The sequence below is a fragment of the Ceratotherium simum genome, chromosome 12 (assembly GCF_057802395.1).
Source record: "Ceratotherium simum simum isolate JZ-2026a chromosome 12, ASM5780239v1, whole genome shotgun sequence".
In the NCBI taxonomy this organism is placed as follows: domain Eukaryota; kingdom Metazoa; phylum Chordata; class Mammalia; order Perissodactyla; family Rhinocerotidae; genus Ceratotherium; species Ceratotherium simum.
Genome location: NC_141911.1, coordinates 14,549,511 through 14,569,102, shown reverse-complemented (window position 1 = coordinate 14,569,102; position 19,592 = coordinate 14,549,511). Strand labels below are relative to the sequence as shown.

The 19,592-nt window shown below is 40.2% G+C and overlaps 1 protein-coding gene across 1 annotated transcript in view; it reads left to right on the top strand.

The window, feature by feature from the left end:
• The window catches only part of GALNTL6 (polypeptide N-acetylgalactosaminyltransferase like 6), a 438,269-nt gene that overhangs the window by 405,864 nt on the left and 12,813 nt on the right, over positions 1–19,592 (top strand). Inside the window, exons 7-8 of the mRNA XM_087437426.1 lie at positions 3,703–3,819; positions 15,433–15,582. Of these exons, the coding sequence (XP_087293552.1) occupies positions 3,703–3,819; positions 15,433–15,582 (267 nt within the window). The remainder of the gene's footprint in view (positions 1–3,702; positions 3,820–15,432; positions 15,583–19,592) is intronic.

Genomic DNA, 19,592 nt, shown 5'->3' with positions numbered 1-19,592 from the left:
TGATTCTTTTTTACCTTTCACTGCATATTCAACATCTAGCATAGCGCCTGGGATATAGCAGGTACTTAATAAATATTTGTGGAATGAATCATGAACCCACTACTTCTTACCTAAAAGACCCCAAGGCTATCAGGGGAATTAGCAAACGATGCTGTCTCATTTGTTAAACTGAGGCTAGTCTCCCTTTAAGGACCAATTGAATTACCTATCCCAGGCTACTAGCCACCTTGACATTTATACCACATTTCGTTTCTCTTGTACCTCTTTTATAAAACCTCCTGTATTGAGGAGAAAAAAACAATGTTCAAGCTGAGCCTAACTTCTCTTGCATATCTAAGAAATCCTTTACTCTCTGCCAGACCTTTTCCTAATCCTCACCCAAAAGGAGATTATCTCTGTAATCCTGTCATACATAATGATTCCCTTCCCCCATCATTCTCCTGCTTCATACCCATTCCTAGTGAAACTCCACCTTACTGTCTAATCCTGTTCCAAGTCTCCGAGGACTCCTTGACACAATTTTAATGATGCCAAGCCCCGAAGCTGACATCAAAGGAATAAAGCATGATAATTATCTATTCTGTCATGGATATCTTCAGTAGTCTGTGTCCTAGATTTGGGGAGTGTGTATGTGTGTGAAATGCTTTATCTTCAGCTGCAGTTACAGAGCCCACATTGAAAAAGTATAAATCGTTTGTAAATTTTGTCTACTTAAAAAAAAAAACTTTATTCAAATGAATAAACGAATATTAGAATCAGGTCTTTTGGAATTGTATTCACCTGTTTATCATGATGGAGTTGTGTTTGTGAGCAAGAGGAGAGGATATAAACATGTGCTGAAGAGATGGAAACAAGTAGAGACGGGAAGAGAAGTGAGTGGGAATGGCCGGATATTAATCTTGCATCCAGGAGCCTACCTTCTCCTCCACTGAGCTCTCAGCGTTTCCCTCTGGCACAATTCTTTTCTGGAATTTACACAGATGTAGATAATTATGCCTTTGAAACTTGAAATTTGGCTTCCAAAGCAGTTTATCCCATTGTCTACACAGATGCCATTTGAATGAGAATTTAGAAAATTCAAGAGTTTAGAAAATGCTCTCCTCCATCCCTGCCAGAGCCCTTTCGAGCTCACAGCTTTCAAAAACAGAACGAGGCTCTCTGATAGGCTTTGGTGTGTCTCCACAGGCCATTTGGCAGATTTGCCACTCGGTGTCCCTGGCCCATGGATGTTCTTTTCTTCCCAGTGCCCTCCTTTTCCAAGAGCAGAGCTCCTCCAGTAAGTGAGCGCCATGCCCGCCGACAGAGGAGGGCAAACTCCTGCCGTGGCCAAGCGGCCATAAACCTGGAAGCAGCTGCTTTTGTCCTAAATGTGGTTCAGAGCTCCTAGACTCCAGTAGAAGGAACAACAGTGCCCTGAAGATGTCTTTGGCATAAACGGATACTGATTCTCTAAGAAGAGTGTGTCTTTGAGTTAAATGGCCCAAGAATGAAGAGAGAGCCCAGCCCAGAGTCCTGTCAGGCGGCTCTCAGGTTATAGACAGCTTTAGAGAACCAACACACTAGACTCAGATAAGATCAAGTAGGAGCTTTACAGAGGGTGTCAGTGATAGCAAAATCAGACTTGACCTTCTGGGTGTTTCTATTTCACCAAAGAAACCATCACACACCAAGGAATTGATTTTACAAAAGGCGTATTTTAAGCTTGGCTCCTCAAATTCCATAGTAAAGTTCCTCCCTGGTGCTTGTTTTAGGAAGGTGGAGAAAAGATAAAAGAAGTGAGAGTCAGTCAGGGGCACTGGACACCAGCCAGGTTCATTCCCCTCTTTCAGGATCTCCCATGCTAAGAGGAAGGATGCAATTAGTTTGCAAGGGGTTGGGGGGCAGCATTTTCCCTAATTCCAGGTTCAAATATGGAGTCGATGGGTTCCAGGAAAATCAATACAAAAGTGCTCGTATGTATCCACTTACGGTTTTGTATAGTCATTTGTTTTTTGCAAAAGTGTCCATAGCTTTCCTTACATTCTTAATGAGGTCTGTAGACCAATTAGGTGAAGAACTGTTGCTCTGTATCCTACATTATTTCACATTCCCCCATCACCACGGACAGAGACCCTGAAAGCAGAGATGCAATAGTGGAAGATGAACCCCAGCTGTTGCCAAATTCCCTGAACAAGGAAACTGGTATCCACCACATTTGACTCGCTCCTGAATGACATTACGCCAACCTCTACCTCTAAAGAAAGTGAAATATGAAATAGCTCTCTGCACCACCAGCCCATTTCAGCATCATTTATTCCCTTCATGATGCCCAAGGTATTGCATAACTGCCTTCTCTCTGCCTCATTGCCCCATCCCAGTGGGAACGGGCCTGGTTTAGGCGTGCTTCTGGAGAAACTCTTTGCCATACCTATTCATTCTGGGCAAAAGACTCTTGACTAAAATTATCACTTGAGTACATCCCGTTCTTGTTTACTTTCTGAACAGTACCTAAAGGGATTATTATAATCCAGGACTATATAAAGGCATAAAAAGGATTGAGAAAATTGAGCTTATCTAAGCATACACACCCAAGTAGCAAACTATCAACAATATCTGGCTCTACTACAGGAGGTGGTGGGGTTTTTAATTATTTTTATTTTATTGAGGTCCTATTGGTTTATAACATTGTGTAAGTTCAGGTGTATACTATTTATATATCAGTTTCTGTGTAGACTGCATCATGCTCACCTTCAATAGTTTAGTTTTTATCCGTCACCATGCATATGTGCCCCTTTATCCCTTTTGCTCACCCCCCCACACCCCCTTCCCCTCTGGTAACCACTAATGTGTTCTCTTTACAGGATGTGGTTTTGGTGCTAATAGGAGAATTGGTGAAATCTGCAGGCAGGAAGATTTGACAAAGGGACATGTCTATGTCCAGACTCTTTCTGTTGCTGTTTCTACTTTTCATAGTCCACCCTTTTCTCACCCCTAACTATTCAGTTCCTTATATGAGTGTTAACATAATTGTAAAGAATTATCAGTCATTTTTTTCTCACTCTGCAACTTTTCAAAGTTCAGACTTTACATAGAGAATCTTTGTCCAGTATAGTATTGCACCAGTGGCACTGTCTTTCTTGTTTTGATAATCTTCTAGGATGACATTTAATTTATCATCCAGCCGAAATGCTAAACCAGGACAGCAGGTGTAGACCAAGACCATCCCAGGCAAATTGGAACATAGAGTCACCATAGCCTGCACAGAACCATGCAATGCTCAGTGATTCTCTCTCTTCCATCACACATTTTACCTGTAACACCTGCCTCATGTTGGATGTCTCTCCCAGTTAAGGTGGAAATGCTAGAAGATGCTTTGAAGCAGAAGATAACAATTTCCATGTTAAGAACTACCTGAAAAAGAAAACTCTCCCGTTTTACAGAAGTCACGAACTCTGTGCTGCTCCCCATGTTGTATTATCACATATTCCTTTGCTCCAGCCGGCTGCAGTTTTGCTGTTCAACCTTCTCATATTCTTTTACGTGTAGACTAAACCATGCTATATTTAATCCCTTGATTTTTCTTCATAAATTGCATATAAATTTAAGGCATCATTCAATAATCGTGTAATCATAAAAGCAACTACCAAATCTATACCAGGATTGTAAAGAGCTAGAGGTAACAATAAAATGCAGCCCCATGCTCATTCTTTCTTCTTTCCACAGATTCGAAACGTGGCAGCAAATCTCTGCGTGGACAGCAAGCATGGAGCCACAGGAACCGAACTGAGGCTGGACATCTGCGTCAAGGATGGTTCTGAAAGGACGTGGTCTCATGAACAGGTGTGTCAGCTCCCAGAAGTCATGGGATTATGGGCGGCTGAGGCAGGCGTGGCGGGATCCAGTGGGCACAGATCTCTAGATGGGACACATGGGACCTGGGGTGAGGTCCTGATTCTGTCACTAAGCAGCTCTGTAGTTAAGTGAATCACTTAACTTCCTTGTTTCTGTCTCTTCTCAGAGCAGTTGTGATAATCAATTGAGATAATGTATAAAAATGTGCTTTAAGTAACAGAAAGGATGGGAAAATTGTTGATTGTGACCCTAGCCTTATATTTCCTTTCCCAGAATGATAGTTTTCACTGTGAAAAGCCTGTAGAGTGTTATGTAACTCTTTCAGCTAGATTTTGCAGTTTTAATGAAAGACTTTTTGTAAGTTTTGGGAGACTTTATCTAATCTTATTTTTCCCCTCTGGCTGTATATTGAAAAGAATACTTCACATACACCTCTTTAGTAGTTTGCCATCTTACACATGAAGGATAACTTCAAGGCAATAAGACCCCAACATGGACTTCATGGGATATTTTAAGACTATTTATTGCTTTTGATTGAAAACATTTCAGTGGAACTCAGCTTACTAAGTGAGGTGTGATTCCTGACCTGCTTTGAAACTCGACCCCCTTGTAAGGGGCTGTCCTCAAGTCGTGTCACCTTATAAAAGAGAAAAGATAGTGGGTAGAATTGTGTCTGCTCCTTATACTGTCTTAATTTTAAATTATGAAATATTTCAAGTTGGAAACTATAAAAAAAATTAAAGCACACCTTGGTGTACTCATCACACAGACTTAACAAGTATCTATAGCTATTGCCTTTTTTTTTTTTTCCCGGCTGAGGAAGATTAGCCCTGAACTAACATCTGCTGCCAATCTTCCTCTTTTTGCTCTTTTCGTATGTGAGCCGCCACCACAGCATGGCCACTGACAGACGAGTGGTGTAGGTCTGCGCCCAGGAACCAAATCCGGGCCACCAAAGTAGAGCGCAGCAAACTTAACCACTAGGCCACAGGGGCTGGCCCACCATATTTTGTGTGTGTGTGTGAGGAAGGTCGGCCCTGAGCTAACATCTGCCAATCCTCCTCTTTTTGCTGAGGAAGACTGGCCCTGGGTTAACATCCATGCCCATCTTCCTCCACTTTATATGGGACACCGCCACAGCATGGCTCAACAAGCCGTGCGTCGGTGTGCGCCTGTGATCCAAACCGGCGAATCCCGGGCTGCCACAGCGGAGCGGCGCACTTAACCGCTTGCACCACCAGGCCGGCCCCCCACCATATTTTTTTAAAGAATAAAATTTACAGATAGAGTTAAAGCCCCTTCCCCCCATCCTGTTCCCTTTTCTCCCTCTGCAGAAGGATATATGCCAAGTTCAGGATAGCATGTCCTGCCTGTGCTTTCTGCTTCCCATAATTGTCCATAAGGCTTTTCTTATGAAAACCAAAAAAATAGACAAGCAGTTCCCAGCAAGGCATAGTTCTCTCCTATAGCTATATTCCTCAAGTGTCCACCTTGTACATTAAACTGTGCCCAGCTGAGGATCTTGAAGAGTTGCTCAGGTGAGCTGAGATACAGCAGGTTGGCAGCTCCCTGTTACCATCCCCCCTTCCTTCCTGCGCCACCCCCACCCCCCTCGCCTGCATACAGTGCAGAGCAGCATGATTCAGGAGAGCAGCAGTAGACCAAGTCTACAGCACAGTCCAGAATTAACTCAGTCCATCGCTGAACCAACACTGTCCCTCCTCTAGCAGGTAATCTGGTCCCTGTACCCTTACCCCCCAGCCTCCTGGTGTTCTAGAAGGATCATGGGCCTTACAGTCAGGCCAACCTAGATTTCAGCCAGTTTAACCTGTGTGTCCTTGTGAAACTGTTAATCATTCTAGGCCATGGTTCCTCCATCTGTAAATAGGAACAATAATATCCACCTCACAAGCAGGGTTATTAAGAGAATAAATAATGTCCATGATACAACAGCATCTTGCACAGGTAGTAGGTGCAGAGTAAATATTTTTCCCTTCTGCCTTCTCACAGCTCCTCTCCCCAGATCACTTTATACTAATACCAAATTAGAAGTCTCTCTCAGGTCCAAGGCAGCTGCCAAATTCCAAATACTATTTATTATTCACTCAAATATATCCTGCAGTGCGTGGACACTTATCAGATGTGTTTTAAAGAAGGCTCTGCAGACCAAAAAAACAATAGAAAAAATTAATAAAACCAAGAGCTGGTTCTTTGAAAAGATCAACAAAATAGACAAACCTTTAGCTAGACTCACCAAGAAAAAAAGAGAGAAGGCACAAATAAGTAAAATCAGAAATGAAAGAGGAGAGGTTACAACAGACACCTCAGAAATACAAAAGATTATAAGAGAATACTATGAAAAACTATATGCCAACCAATTCGACAATCTGGAAGAAATGGATAAATTCTTAGAATCATACAACCTTCCAAAACTGGATCAAGAAGAAGTGGAGAATTTGAATAGACCAATCACCAGTAAGGAGATCGAAACAGTAATCAAAAACCTCCCCAAAAATAAAAGTCCAGGACCAGACGGCTTCCCTGGTGAATTCTACCAAACATTCAAAGAAGACTTAATACCTATCCTTCTCAAACTCTTCCAAAAATTGAGGAGGGGGAAGCTCCCTAACTCATTCTACGAAGCTGACATTACCCTGATACCAAAACCAGACAAGGACAACACAAAAAAAGAAAATTACAGGCCAATATCACTGATGAACATCGATGCGAAAATCCTCAACAAAATACTAGCAAATCGCATACAACAATACGTTAAAAAGATTATACACCATGATCAAGTGGGATTTATTCCAGGGATGCAGGGATGGTTTAACATTCGCAAATCAATCAACGTAATACACCACATTAATAAAATGAAGAACAAAAATCACATGATCATCTCAATAGATGCAGAGAAAGCATTTGACAAGATCCAGCATCCATTTGTGATAAAAACTCTGAATAAAATGGGTATAGAAGGAAAGTACCTCAACATAATAAAGACCATATATGACAAACCCACAGCTAATATCATCCTCAATGGGGAAAAACTGAAAGCTATCCCTCTAAGAACAGGAACCAGACAAGGATGCCCACTGTCACCACTCCTATTTAACATAGTATTGGAAGTCCTAGCCAGAGCAATCAGGCAAGAGAAAGAAATAAAAGGGATCCAAATTGGAAAGGAAGAAGTGAAACTGTCACTATTTGCAGATGACATGATTTTATATATAGAAAACCCTAAAGAATCCACCAGAAAACTTTTAGAAGTAATAAACGAATATGGTAAAGTTGCAGGATACAAAATCAACATACAAAAATCAGTTGCATTTCTGTACACTAACAACGAAGTAGCAGAAAGAGAAATTAAGAATACCATCCCATTTACAATTGCAACAAAAAGAATAAAATACCTAGGAATAAACTTAACCAAAGAGGTGAAAGATCTGTACACGAAAACTATAAAACATTTCTGAAAGAAATTGAAGAAGACACAAAGAAATGGAAAGATATTCCGTGCTCTTGGATTGGAAGAATTAACATAGTTAAGATGTCCATACTTCCTAAAGCCATCTATAGATTCAATGCAATCCCTATCAAAGTTCCAACAACATTTTTCACAGAAATAGAACAAAGAATCCTAAAATTCATATGGAACAACAAAAGACCCGAATAGCTAAAGGAATCCTGAGAAAAAGAACAAAGCTGGAGGTATCACACTCCTGATATCAAAATATACTACAAAGCTATAGTAACCAAAACAGCATGGTACTGGCACAAAAACAGACACACAGATCAATGGAATAGAATCGAAAGCCCAGAAATAAACCCACACATCTATGGACAGCTAATCTTTGACAAAGGAGCCAAGAACATACAATGGGGAAAAGAAAGTCTCTTCAACAAATGGTGTTGGGAAAACTGGATAGCCATATGCAAAAAAATGAAAGTAGATCCTTACCTTACACCATACACAAAAATTAACTCCAAATGGATTAAAGACTTGAATGTAAGACCTGAAACTGTGAAAGTTCTAGAAGAAAACATAGGCAGTACGCTCTTCGACATCGGTCTTAGCAACATCTTTTCAAACACCACATCTGACCGGGCAAGAGAAACAATAGAAAAAATAAACAAATGGGACTACATCAAACTAAAAAGCTTCTGCACAGCAAAGGAAACCATCAACAAAACGAAAAAACAACCTAACAATTGGGAGAAGATATTTGCAAACCATACATCTGATAAGGGCTTAATCTCCAAAATATATAAAGAACTCATGCATCTCAACAACAAAAACTACCAACCCAATTAAAAAATGGGCAAAAGACCTGAACAGACATTTCTCCAAAGAAGATATACAGATGGCCAACAGACACATGAAAAGATGTTCAAAATCACTAACTATCAGGGAAATGCAAATCAAAACTACAATGAGATATCACCTCACGCCTGTCAGAATGGCTATAATTAACAAGACAGGAAACAACATGTGTTGGAGAGGATGTGGAGAGAAGGGAACTCTCATACACTGCTGGTGGGAGTGCAAACTGGTGCAGCCACTATGGAAAACAGTATGGAGATTCCTCAAAAAATCAACGATAGAACTACCATATGATCCAGCTATTCCACTGTTGGGTATTTATCCAAAGAACTTGAAAACACCAATTTGCAAAGGTACATGCACCCCTGTGTTCATTGCAGCCTTATTCACAATAGCCAAGACTTGGAAGCAACCTAAGTGCCCATCAAGGGACGAATGGATAAAGAAGCTGTGGTATATATACACAATGGAATACTACTCAGCCATAAGAAACGACGAAATCCAGCCATTTGTGACAACATGGATGGACATTGAGGGTATAATGCAAAGTGAAATAAGTCAGAGGGAGAAGGCCAAATACCGTATGATTTCCTTCATTAAGTAGTAGATAATAACAACAATAAACAAACACATAGGGACAGAGATTGGATTGGTGGTTACCAGAGGGGAAAGGGGGAGGGAGGAGGGTGAAAGGGATAATTGGGTACATGTGTGTGGTGATGGGTTGTAATTAGTATTTTGGTGGTGAACATGATGTAGTCCATGCAGAAATAGAAGTACAATGATGTACACCTGAAATTTTTGCAATGTTATAAACCAATGTTACTGCAATAAAAAAAAAAAAAAAAAAAAAAGAAGGCTCTGCAGCTCCAGGATTTACTGATGGGAACGAAATATCAGTAAAAGCAGACTGGCCTCCTCCTTCCTCTTTGCCTTTCCATAAGCACCACAGGGATGCTACCAGGGATGTAAGGAATAGTGTTGGCCTGTTACCTCCAAGAAGCAATTCTGACTTCAGCCTAGGAGCAAGAGAGATGTCTTCAGAGGCCTATCAGTAAGACTGGCATCTAGTCTGGAAAAGGATATTTTAAAAAAGAAAAAGGAGCATGCCATAAGGAAAATGTTTGTTGGGCTAAATGTCTCTGTACCCCCTCTATTCAGCTCAATCAGGAAACACCCCTAGTCAGCTGGTTCATATGAAGTATACATACCTGAATGCCTGAATCAGATTTAATATTCCTATCCCCCGGGAATGTTCTAGAATGAAACATGCTCTGGACTGAAAATTTTATTTGACAGCTGAAAATAAATATAAATAAAACCAGCTATGTTGCATACACTTTAAAAATTGTTTGTTCATTTTTCCCCCTCAGGCTAAACTGCAAAAATCTATGGCATGTAATTCAAGAAATAGCCACCAGAGAGCAGCACTAGACAATCAGACAACTGTATAAGATGAGAAAGACTTTTTAGTTAATACATCTATTTAACAAGATTTCCAGTCTCCAGACACTCTGAAAACGGAGCCACAGGGAGATTAAACAAAGTTGATAAGAGATGAAAAATGAATCATATTTGAAATATGTATCATCATATTTGGAGGTTAAAACATTACAAGCCGCTTTGTTTTCCAGTAATTAACTATAAGCTTTATTTGATATATTACTCAATGAGTTATAAGAATTAGGAATCATTCTTCTACGTATAGGTTAAAATTCCTAGATTAGGAAAGAATCTATCAGAACAGGAAAATTATAGTATTCTTTTTGATTCCAAAGCATTCAGAGAACAAAAAAGGGGCACTTATTCGAGTTGAAAATGATTCTTTTTTTAAAAAGTCACAAAAATGAATAAACAAAATTGTTACATGGAAAATAAGGGACTCTATTGAAGCACCTTTATAAGAAAATGTCTTTTGTAGCAGAACACCAGTGATGACTAATTTGGGTTCTATGAAGGAAGCAAACGTGTGGGTCGTTTTTCCAGGGCCATCTATTTAGCTGTTTCATATCACTATAGCATTGTGGGCTGCCTCTCCGTTTCCTTTAGGGACCCAGAAAAAAAAGAAAAATAGACCTTAATAAGACTGTAAGGTCTGTAATGAATACTCCCCAACTGCCATTATGAGTCCAGGGAAGACGAGAAGGAGAAGGAGGAGCCCTCCGGGCCCGGGCTGAGTTTGGACAGGCAGCAGGCTCTGATCTCACGCTGGGAAGGAAGCATTGCAGCAGAGCAGGCTTTCATCCTGCTGAGGAAGCCGACAAATGCTCCCTTTCCAAGACCTGGAGAGGAGATGTGCAAACAGAGACGGAAGCAAGTCAATGCTGGTGGTAAAGAACAGATTCTGGGATACAAAGTCTCACTCACAGGACAGAGCACACTGATGGGTACAAATCGCAAGGAGGAGCATGCAGTATCTCAGATTTCTGCCAACCACCTAACAATGAAATAAAACATAACCACTCACAGAGAGAAAAACATTTTCAGTCTTCTCAAATCAGGTAGCAAGATTAAGATAGTAAGTATATTTGCAGTACCAAGTCTAGTGAGCTTATTCATACGGTACAATACAGACCCAGGTGACATCACACTCACCACATTAATATTAAAGCAAAGTATGAGTTATGTATCATTCTGATCTATATTTAAAAGTATCACTTGAAAGAAGAAAGTGGAGAAATTAACATCAATTTACTCTAAAATTGAGGGATTTGAGGTTGAAAAAAAATCAGGAGTTATATTGTATAGGAAACCTGAATGAAATCTAAATACTTCTGCCAGTAAGGAATGGCCCAAAGGTAGGAGACAAACTCTGAATGTTACAATAACATCACCCAATGAAAACACTTTGATAATGTCTGCTTGTTTCTGCTGTGACAAGACTGCACACAGGAAAATGTGCCTAATGAATGAAAGGCTCAATGCCTGATTGGTTTGCCATGGCCATTAGGATAAGATAAATGGCATAAAAAGCATTGCAAAGACATAAGAGGGAAAAATTTTAGCAAATGATAGGTGCAGCAGAATACAGCAGCTGATATAATCTGAAGATGTGTCACCTGGGATACAGGAAAGTGATCACCAGGTAATAATAATGACAGTAATGATGATGATGCATAAAACACTGTGAAGACTACAGGCTAACAATCAGCCTACAAATCTAAAAGTGATTATTGCCTATAATAACAAACCTAGAAACAAAAAAATAAAAGTCACCTAAAGGTGCCCTGAGATATAATTGTGACAATAGATGAATAAATCAACCAAGAGAAGAATTTGTTTATGTTTGCTTTAACATGGGTATTCTTTTGCACTTAACTGAGCCATTTAATAAAAAGTAAAAAAAGTAAAAAGTAAGAAAGTAAAAAGTAAGAAAAGACTGTTCTATAAAACAGTCTATAACATATTCTATAAAAGAATACACAAGCCTGAAACTTGAAGCGTGGCAGTGGCAAACCATTTAACTTCTATAGGCCTAATTTTCCCCAAACATATAATGAGGGGCTGTGCTAGGTAATGATTACAGTCCCTTTCAGCTCGGCCTCCCACATGTATGAAAACCAAGAAGAGAAAGAGAGACAGAGAGGGAAATGGATAAACCAACCAGGACCACAGGTTCCTGCATTGGTTGAGCTGCTTATAGTATCAAGGAAATGTGATATTTAAATAAAATAAAGATTTAATCAATATAAGTGACAGATTTATAGGTCAGGAAATTTCTATTCCAATAATAGGTAACCGAGCCTAGCATCAAAAAATACTAATTATTGGGGCTGGCCCCATAGCCTGGTGGTTAAGTTCAGCATGCTCAACTTCGGTGGCCTGGGTTCGGTTCCCAGGTGTGGACCTACACCACTTGTCGGTGGCCATGCTGTGGCAGCGACTCAGATACAAAATAGAGGAAGATGGGGCTGGCCCCGTGGCTTGGCAGTTCAGTGCGCATGCTCCTCTTCTGGCAACCCGGCTTCGGATCCCAGGCACACACCGATGCACCGCTTCTCTGGCCATGCTGAGGCCAAGTCCCACATACAGCAACTAGAAGGATGTGCAACTATGACGTACAACTATCTACTGGGGCTTTGGGGAAAAAAAAGGGGAGGATTGGCAATAGATATTAGCTCAGAGCCGGTCTTCCTCAGCAAAAAGAGGAGGATTAGCATGGATGTTAGCTCAGGGTTGATCTTCCTCACAAAAAAAAAAAATTAGAGGAAGAAGGGCACAGATGTTAGCTCAGGGCAAACCTTCCTCAACTAAAAAATGATAATAATAATTATTACCGATATTGTTGTAATTAGACACAAACAGCACAAACTCATTTGACAGACTAAAAAGACGAATTAATTCATCTTGACAGTTATCCCAATACGCTTTCTGTTATATAATGAGTGCAACTTTTCATTTAGAAATTTCAACAGAAATTTTATTGGACATTTATTATGTATCCTGAATTATCCTGGGTGCTGGAAACACAAAGATAAAAAGAATAGAATTCCTGCCGTTAAGGATCTCGCTGTCTAGTGAGGGATACAGAAACATAAACGGACAGTCAGGATGAAATAAGATGAGGGACGGGAAGGAGGAAGGACTTGAAAGAGGAAGACTTCTTGGATGTGTGGACACCTGAACTGAGCCTTAAAGGACTGAGGAGAATTAACTCAGTTGGCTGGTGAATGTTGGCCTCCCAGCCAGAGGGACTCTCACGAACAAAGTCACAGAAGGGAAAATATAGCCTGATTAGTGCAAGGAACTACAAATGTGCTTTTTTTTAAATTAAGGTATAATTGACATACAACATTATATTAGTTTCAGGTGTAAAACCTAATGATTCAATATTTGTATGTGTTGTGAAATGATCACCACAATAACTCCAGTTAACATTCGTCACCGTACATAGTTACAGAATTTTTTTTCTTGTGATGAGGGCTTATAAGATTTACTCTCCTAGCAACTTACAAATGTTTTATTGTTGCTAGAACATAAACTAAAGAGAAAGGGATGCAGCTGGAAAAAATGGCAAAGGCTCGATTGTGGAAACTTCTTCATATGTCAAAGAGCTTGAACTTTATTCTCTAGGAGTCATGTGAAAATATTGTGAGATTTCAGCTTGAGCAGTAACATGGTCAAATAGGCATTTCAAACAGATATGAAGGAACCAAAAAAGGAAGATGGGAAAGAAACCAATTAGGAGGTCATTTCAGTGGTCCAGACAAGAAACATTGAGAGCAACGGTAGTGGAGATGGAGAGGAAGGGACTACTTCCAGCAATATTTAGAAGACAAAAATGGCAAGACTTGGTAATTGATTAGATGGAGAGGGTGAAGGAGACAAAGGAGTTAAAGATGGAAGACTCCCAGGTTGACGAGTTGAATGATATGACCACCAACTTAAGCAAGATATGGGAGTAGGAACAGGCTTAGAAGGGAAGAAAATCACTTGAATTCAGGATATGTTGAATTTGAGATGTCCATGAGACATGCAGTTGGAAAATCCTACCCGGAGTTGGACATAACACAGATGATGAGTTATCAACATGTTGGCGTGAGTTGAACTGAGCGTGTATAAGACTAACCATAGAAGAAGTGAGGACAGGATCCAAGGGAGGACCCTGAGCTGCACTTATGTTGAAGAGATGGATAAAAGAGAGACATAGGCAAGGAAGAGTTATAGGAGAACAGAGAGCACTGTATTTCAAAAGCCAAGGGAGTAGCAAGTTCTGACTTGCAGAAGTGATCAAAATTAGAAATAGCTGAATCGACACTTTTCCTCGAGAAGTCATGCCCCTGCATAGGATTTGAATGAATCTAAAAATATCTCAGTCCACAATCATATAAAAACAAAACTCTTGGAAAAGAGACCACACAATTCTTCTTCATGAATCTATCTCAAACGCCTAGCCTAAAACCCCTTGTCCTTCTATTTAAAGCATTCTCTTTTGTCCTGTCTTCAGGGAAACAGAATGCAGTCATTCATCATTACTCAGACAATCTACTTTCATATGTTTTATTTAGATCATTTCTTTCTGATTTTCCTCAGACCACTTAACCCAATTTTTGCAAGCTTTCTGCAGTTTTCTCACCACTTAATTGTTTTTGTTAGCCATCCCTGGAATTTTGCCAGATTCTCTATTTTTTCTTACCCAGGTAGGACCTGAAAACTGGAATAAATATTCTGAGGGCCTGGTTAGGGCCAAGTGTATTATCCACATACAGCTCATCTTGTGCTTCCTTTTTTATCAACAGAGTCTCCTTGACAGCTTTTTATTTTGCAATTCACAGCTTTGCTTCACACGGTCAGGCCTGCCTTAAGTCTTATTGTGAGAATTCTATAACCTCACTGAAATTTTAGAATTGGAAGAAATCATAGAGCTCATCTAGTCTATTTGCCTACCTACTGAAGGATTTCTCCTTCTGAACCCCTCCAATGATTGTTCAGCTCAAATTCAAGAAAATATCCTTCCCTTACAGAAAGCTTGTTGTTGTTTTTAATTTAATAAATTGTAAAATCAATTTAGTGCATCATAGGTAGCACTTTTTTTAAATAACAGAATGGAATGGATAGGATAGAATAGACTAGGATAGGAAAAGGTTGTATGGAATACCAGAGTCTATCAAAAGCAGTAAGGATAAATATCATTTCATGAAACTTCTGTTTCAGTTTGGGGAGGGGGGATCTATGTGTGTGTGTAAACTGTACCTCTTACTGTGAGTTACAGTCCAAAACTTTCTACATTGCCCTGCAGCATTACTCTTACCAACCTTAGGAAATTAATTTGCCTATTCTTTGTTTCATCAAGCTTAGCTTTCATTTAAATCAAATTTTTCAAGTTGCTAGCATCAGTCCAGCTCAAAGCTACTCCAGGTCTTTCTTCAGTTAATCTGCTAACTTTGTAGCATTTGAACTGGTAACATTTTATCTAAATGAAGACTGTAAAGAGCTTCATTAAAGAGTTTCTTCCTCTCTCTCTCTCTCTCTGTCTCTCTCTCTCTCTCTCTGTCTCTCTTTCTCTCTCTTTCCATGCCATCCCTCTGTTATTTTTCCTGCTACCTAACCAGAAACTCTTCATTTGCATTTTTTGGCAGCCTGAGCCAGATGCACTGTCGCTGCTACATAGCTTTATGATACCTGCCTTTTTCAACCTCTATTATGCCGAGACATAGTTCTTTCCCTGTAAATCACAAAGCAGGCGTTCTACATTGCTAAAAGACCTACCTTCCCTTGCTCTCGAATCTCTCTGAATTAAACTCACTGTAGCCTTTCTGCTATTGTTGCTCTGTTAGCTCTTTACTTTTGGATGGAGAGAAGATATTCGACCTGGTGAGCCACTACACACCCGAAAATTCTGCTTTGATGCGATCTCACACAACAGCCCGGTCACACTCTATGACTGTCACGGTATGAAGGGGAACCAGCTCTGGGGACACCGGAAGGTAAGAGCATGCACTGCAGGCATTCTCAAACTGCTGGGCTTAAGATTTTCTAATGCAAAGCTTTTTTAAAAAAAAACACTGTTTTGACTTAAATTGTTACCTTGACATAGGTACGCACATTTGGCTCACACATTTAGACACCACCAGCAAAGATTAGGGGAAAGACAGAGTATGTAGGAAGGGGGCTTGATTTTGGCTTTGTTATGTGCACACCCATCACAGTTAGTTAAGATTGGAAAATGGCTTTGAGCCAGAACACTAGGACTGCAAGGGACAGGACTAGCCTTAACCCAGACAACTCCCAAATGGAGGGACCACGTGCCCAATAAACAAATGTACACATGTATGATTTTTAAGAACCCCAATTCGCACACTCTCACACGCACACAGATTAACACATCTCTTCATTTATTATATATCTCAGGCTCATTACATTTACATAAATATTTATACATTCCTATAGATGCAATTATTGCGACACTTATACAGAAAGTGACTCATCTGTAATTTGGCCAAAATCCTGCCAAAGTAAAGCAAATAAGAATTTATTTGGAGAATTTAAAAGTTTAAAGAATGAAAAAGTTAATATTTAATGATAGAAAAAATAGTTCAAAAATGAATATAAATCGTGTTTTATTGAGTTGATAAAATAAAGAGCAATTCAGTTTTTATTTTTAAATATTTTCATTAAGTTGTCTTTCGATAACTTGTTAGGATACCATACAAATTTTTTGATTCAACTTCTTTAGTTTTTAAGGCAGAACTTGGCTGTCAATTAGCAAGTACTCCATAAACTCCATTCTGCCCCTCAAGTTCGTAGAACTGCTGGGGACCTTCCCAGCCAGGTAGAAGATGCCCTCTGCTTGCCTTTTCCCACTCGGGCATAATTCAGCCTTACCCCAGACGATAAGGAAAATGTCATACTTGCCACTTTAATCATGAGCTTTGGCTATCCTGTGGTTAAGATAAAGTCAGTATCCCCTGAAATTACAGAAAGCTAAAGGGAAGACTCTGCAGAGCATCAACACGAGGGGACCCCTGGTTCTGATTCCTCTTCCCTCACTTAATAAGCTTTCTGGTATCCACCTCTTAGCGATGGGCACCTAAAATTATACTCAAAGGCAGACTCATTTGTACAAGGTTATTCTGCATACTGCCACCTCCCACAACATCTGGCAGATTGTGGCTCTGTGTCCAGAAAACGTACAAAACGTCACATTGTTATATCCCCTCTACAAAACAATTTAAAATCAAAAGAGCTAATAAGAAGATGGCATCAGATATAATATGGGGGGAAGGGCAGAAATCACTGCAATAGGAAAACTTCGCTGTTCTCCTTATAAAATACGTTATAAATAATTAATCTTGTCCAACCCTTTTGCTATTCAATATGATAAAGTCTGTGTGTGGTGCAATAAGGAAGTTTTTTGTTTTGTTTTGTTTTTATGGTTATATTCTGACCTATGAGAAGTTACTTTCTGGGCACATAAATAAAATACCTCATTGTCCATTTGCCTAGTATGCTGGTGGTCCCTGATGAACAGACCCTTTCTCATTACTGTGCATTTATAGCATGAGAGAACACTCAATAATGTGCATGTAAGCCAACAAAATACGGGTTTTCATTAGGGAGCTTACAAAAGCTGACAGATGGATAAGACCAAGTAATGCACATGCACACAGAGCTCCTGGGAGAAAAAACAGCTGCCGGGATTTCAAGAGGTAACTCTTACAGCTTTAACACTTTAAACCTTCCCAGGACCCTAGGGAACTTGGGAAAGGAAACCACTAGATACAATTGTGCTATGGCTCTTTTCTCAGATCTTTTTGTAGCCATTGGCCTTGCGTGACTTAGCAAAAGGTTACACTCACTGTGTATTTCTATAACAAACAAGGTATTTATACATAATCAGGAACGTGCCAATGTTTCCCCAAAATGGAAAGTTTCTGAAATATCTCATCTTGGGCCATGACTCAGGCCTAGTCAAATGTGCCTTTTAGGAACTTTTAGAAAGTTCCTGTTGTTTATTTCAAAGGCTATTCCCAAGGCATAGAGCAAGTCTCTAGTGGTGCTGTCTATTTAGATACACTACATGGCCCTGGGGGCTTCCAGACAGTCTAGCAATCTTTTGAGTCAGCTTTGGCACTTCGCCTTTTTATTAGCATATTCACGAATCAACAGGATCCCTAAGACTCTAGTAATAGCCTCAAGGACCGGTAGGCCATCTCCTAAGCTCCTAAGGTAATCATCATTACCTCCAACAGTTAAGGAGGCATTGAGCTACTGCTTTACACACATTACCTCAAACTTTACAACCACCTAGGTGCTATCACGTATATTTCACAGAGGAAGAAACCGATACCAGCAGATTTGTGGCAGAGCTAACATTCAAACTCAGGAGCGTCTGGCTTTCAAGTCTCTGTTCTTTCCTTTGCCATGCTCTTAAGAAATTAGATCAATACTCCCTGGAAGAGTTCCCCAAAGCCTGTTGGCTTCAGCACCACTGAGAGCAGCCAACGTTCCTCCCAGCTCCATAGAGATTTCCTGGAGAGGGAAGATATGGCCACAAGCTACCTTCCTTGAGTGGGTGAAGGTCGTTTTCAGGCCCCACTTTCTGTCCCATCCGCAGCCATGAGCTTTCAGTTGTTGTTGTTTTGTGTGTTTTCTTGTGTGTGTGAGGAAGATCAGCCCTGAGCTAACATCCATGCCAATCCTCCTCTTTTTGCTGAGGAAGATTGGCCCTGGGCTAACATCCGTGCCCATCTTCCTCTACTTTGTATGGGACGCCAACACAGCACGGCTTAACAAGCGGTGCGTCGGTGTGCGCCCGGGATCTGAACCTGGGCGGCCAACAGCGGAGCGCGCTCACTTAACCGCTAAGCCACAGGGCCAGCCCCTTGTGGGTTTTTTTTAGGAAGATTTTTCTCTTTTTTTTTTTCAGCTTTGTTGAGATATAATTGACATTTAACATTGTAGACATTTTGGGTGTACAATGTAATGATTTGCTATATGTATATACTGCGAAATGATTACCACAATAAGTTTACTTAACACATGTATCACCTCACGTAGTTACAATTATTTCCTGAGATGAGAACTTTGAAGATCTACTCTCTTAGCAACTTTCAAGAATATAATACAGTTTTATTAACTATTGTCCACATGCTGTACATTACATTCCCAGAACTTATTCATCGTATAACTGGAAGTTTGTACCTTTTGGCAACCTTTACCCATTTTTCCTACCCCCAGCCCCCTGCTTTCAGTTATTTTTACATATGCCTCTTCGCCACCTCAAGAAAAGAAGGGAATCCCTGTTCTATGGTCTCGTAACTAGGTTCAGTTGCACAACTGTGTCCCACAATAGCAGGTACCCAGAACAAGGAATCCCAGTCTTGATTTTCTTTTACCACCAGGGGGACCCCTGTTACAAGAACAATAAGTTGTTGAAGCGACCTCAGTAAAAATATTTAAATCATCACCCAACATCTGAAACAAGAAGCTGTCTTCCCTCTTCTTCAACCCCTACATCTAATTGGTCACTAAGACTTGTCCACCCCCTCCCCCAGCCAAAATCTCGAAAATCCATCCTCTCTTTTCCCTGGTTGTAGCCCTTCCCATCTTATCCCCGAATTATTGCAATAGCTTCCTAAAGGATCGCCCTGCCTCCTGTCCTTTCCCCCTCTAAGCCCTCTTCCATCCTGAAGTGAGAGGGAGTTTCTACATAAGCTGGTCATTGCATTCCTCTGTTTTATAACTTTACTTGCTTTCCCATTGAGTAGAAGGTGAAGTGCCTTCTCCTCCCAATTCTTATCCTGACCCTTCACAGTCTGGTCAACATAATAGTTGCCTGTCAAGCCTAACACATCTGAATTCATCCTGAAACTGTAATGCCATCTTGAATAAGTTATTTCACATCCATGATTTTCGACTTCCTCATCAATATAACAGAGACAATAACTGAGATATATCATGTAAAACTTCTAGCACATTTTCTGACCATATGATC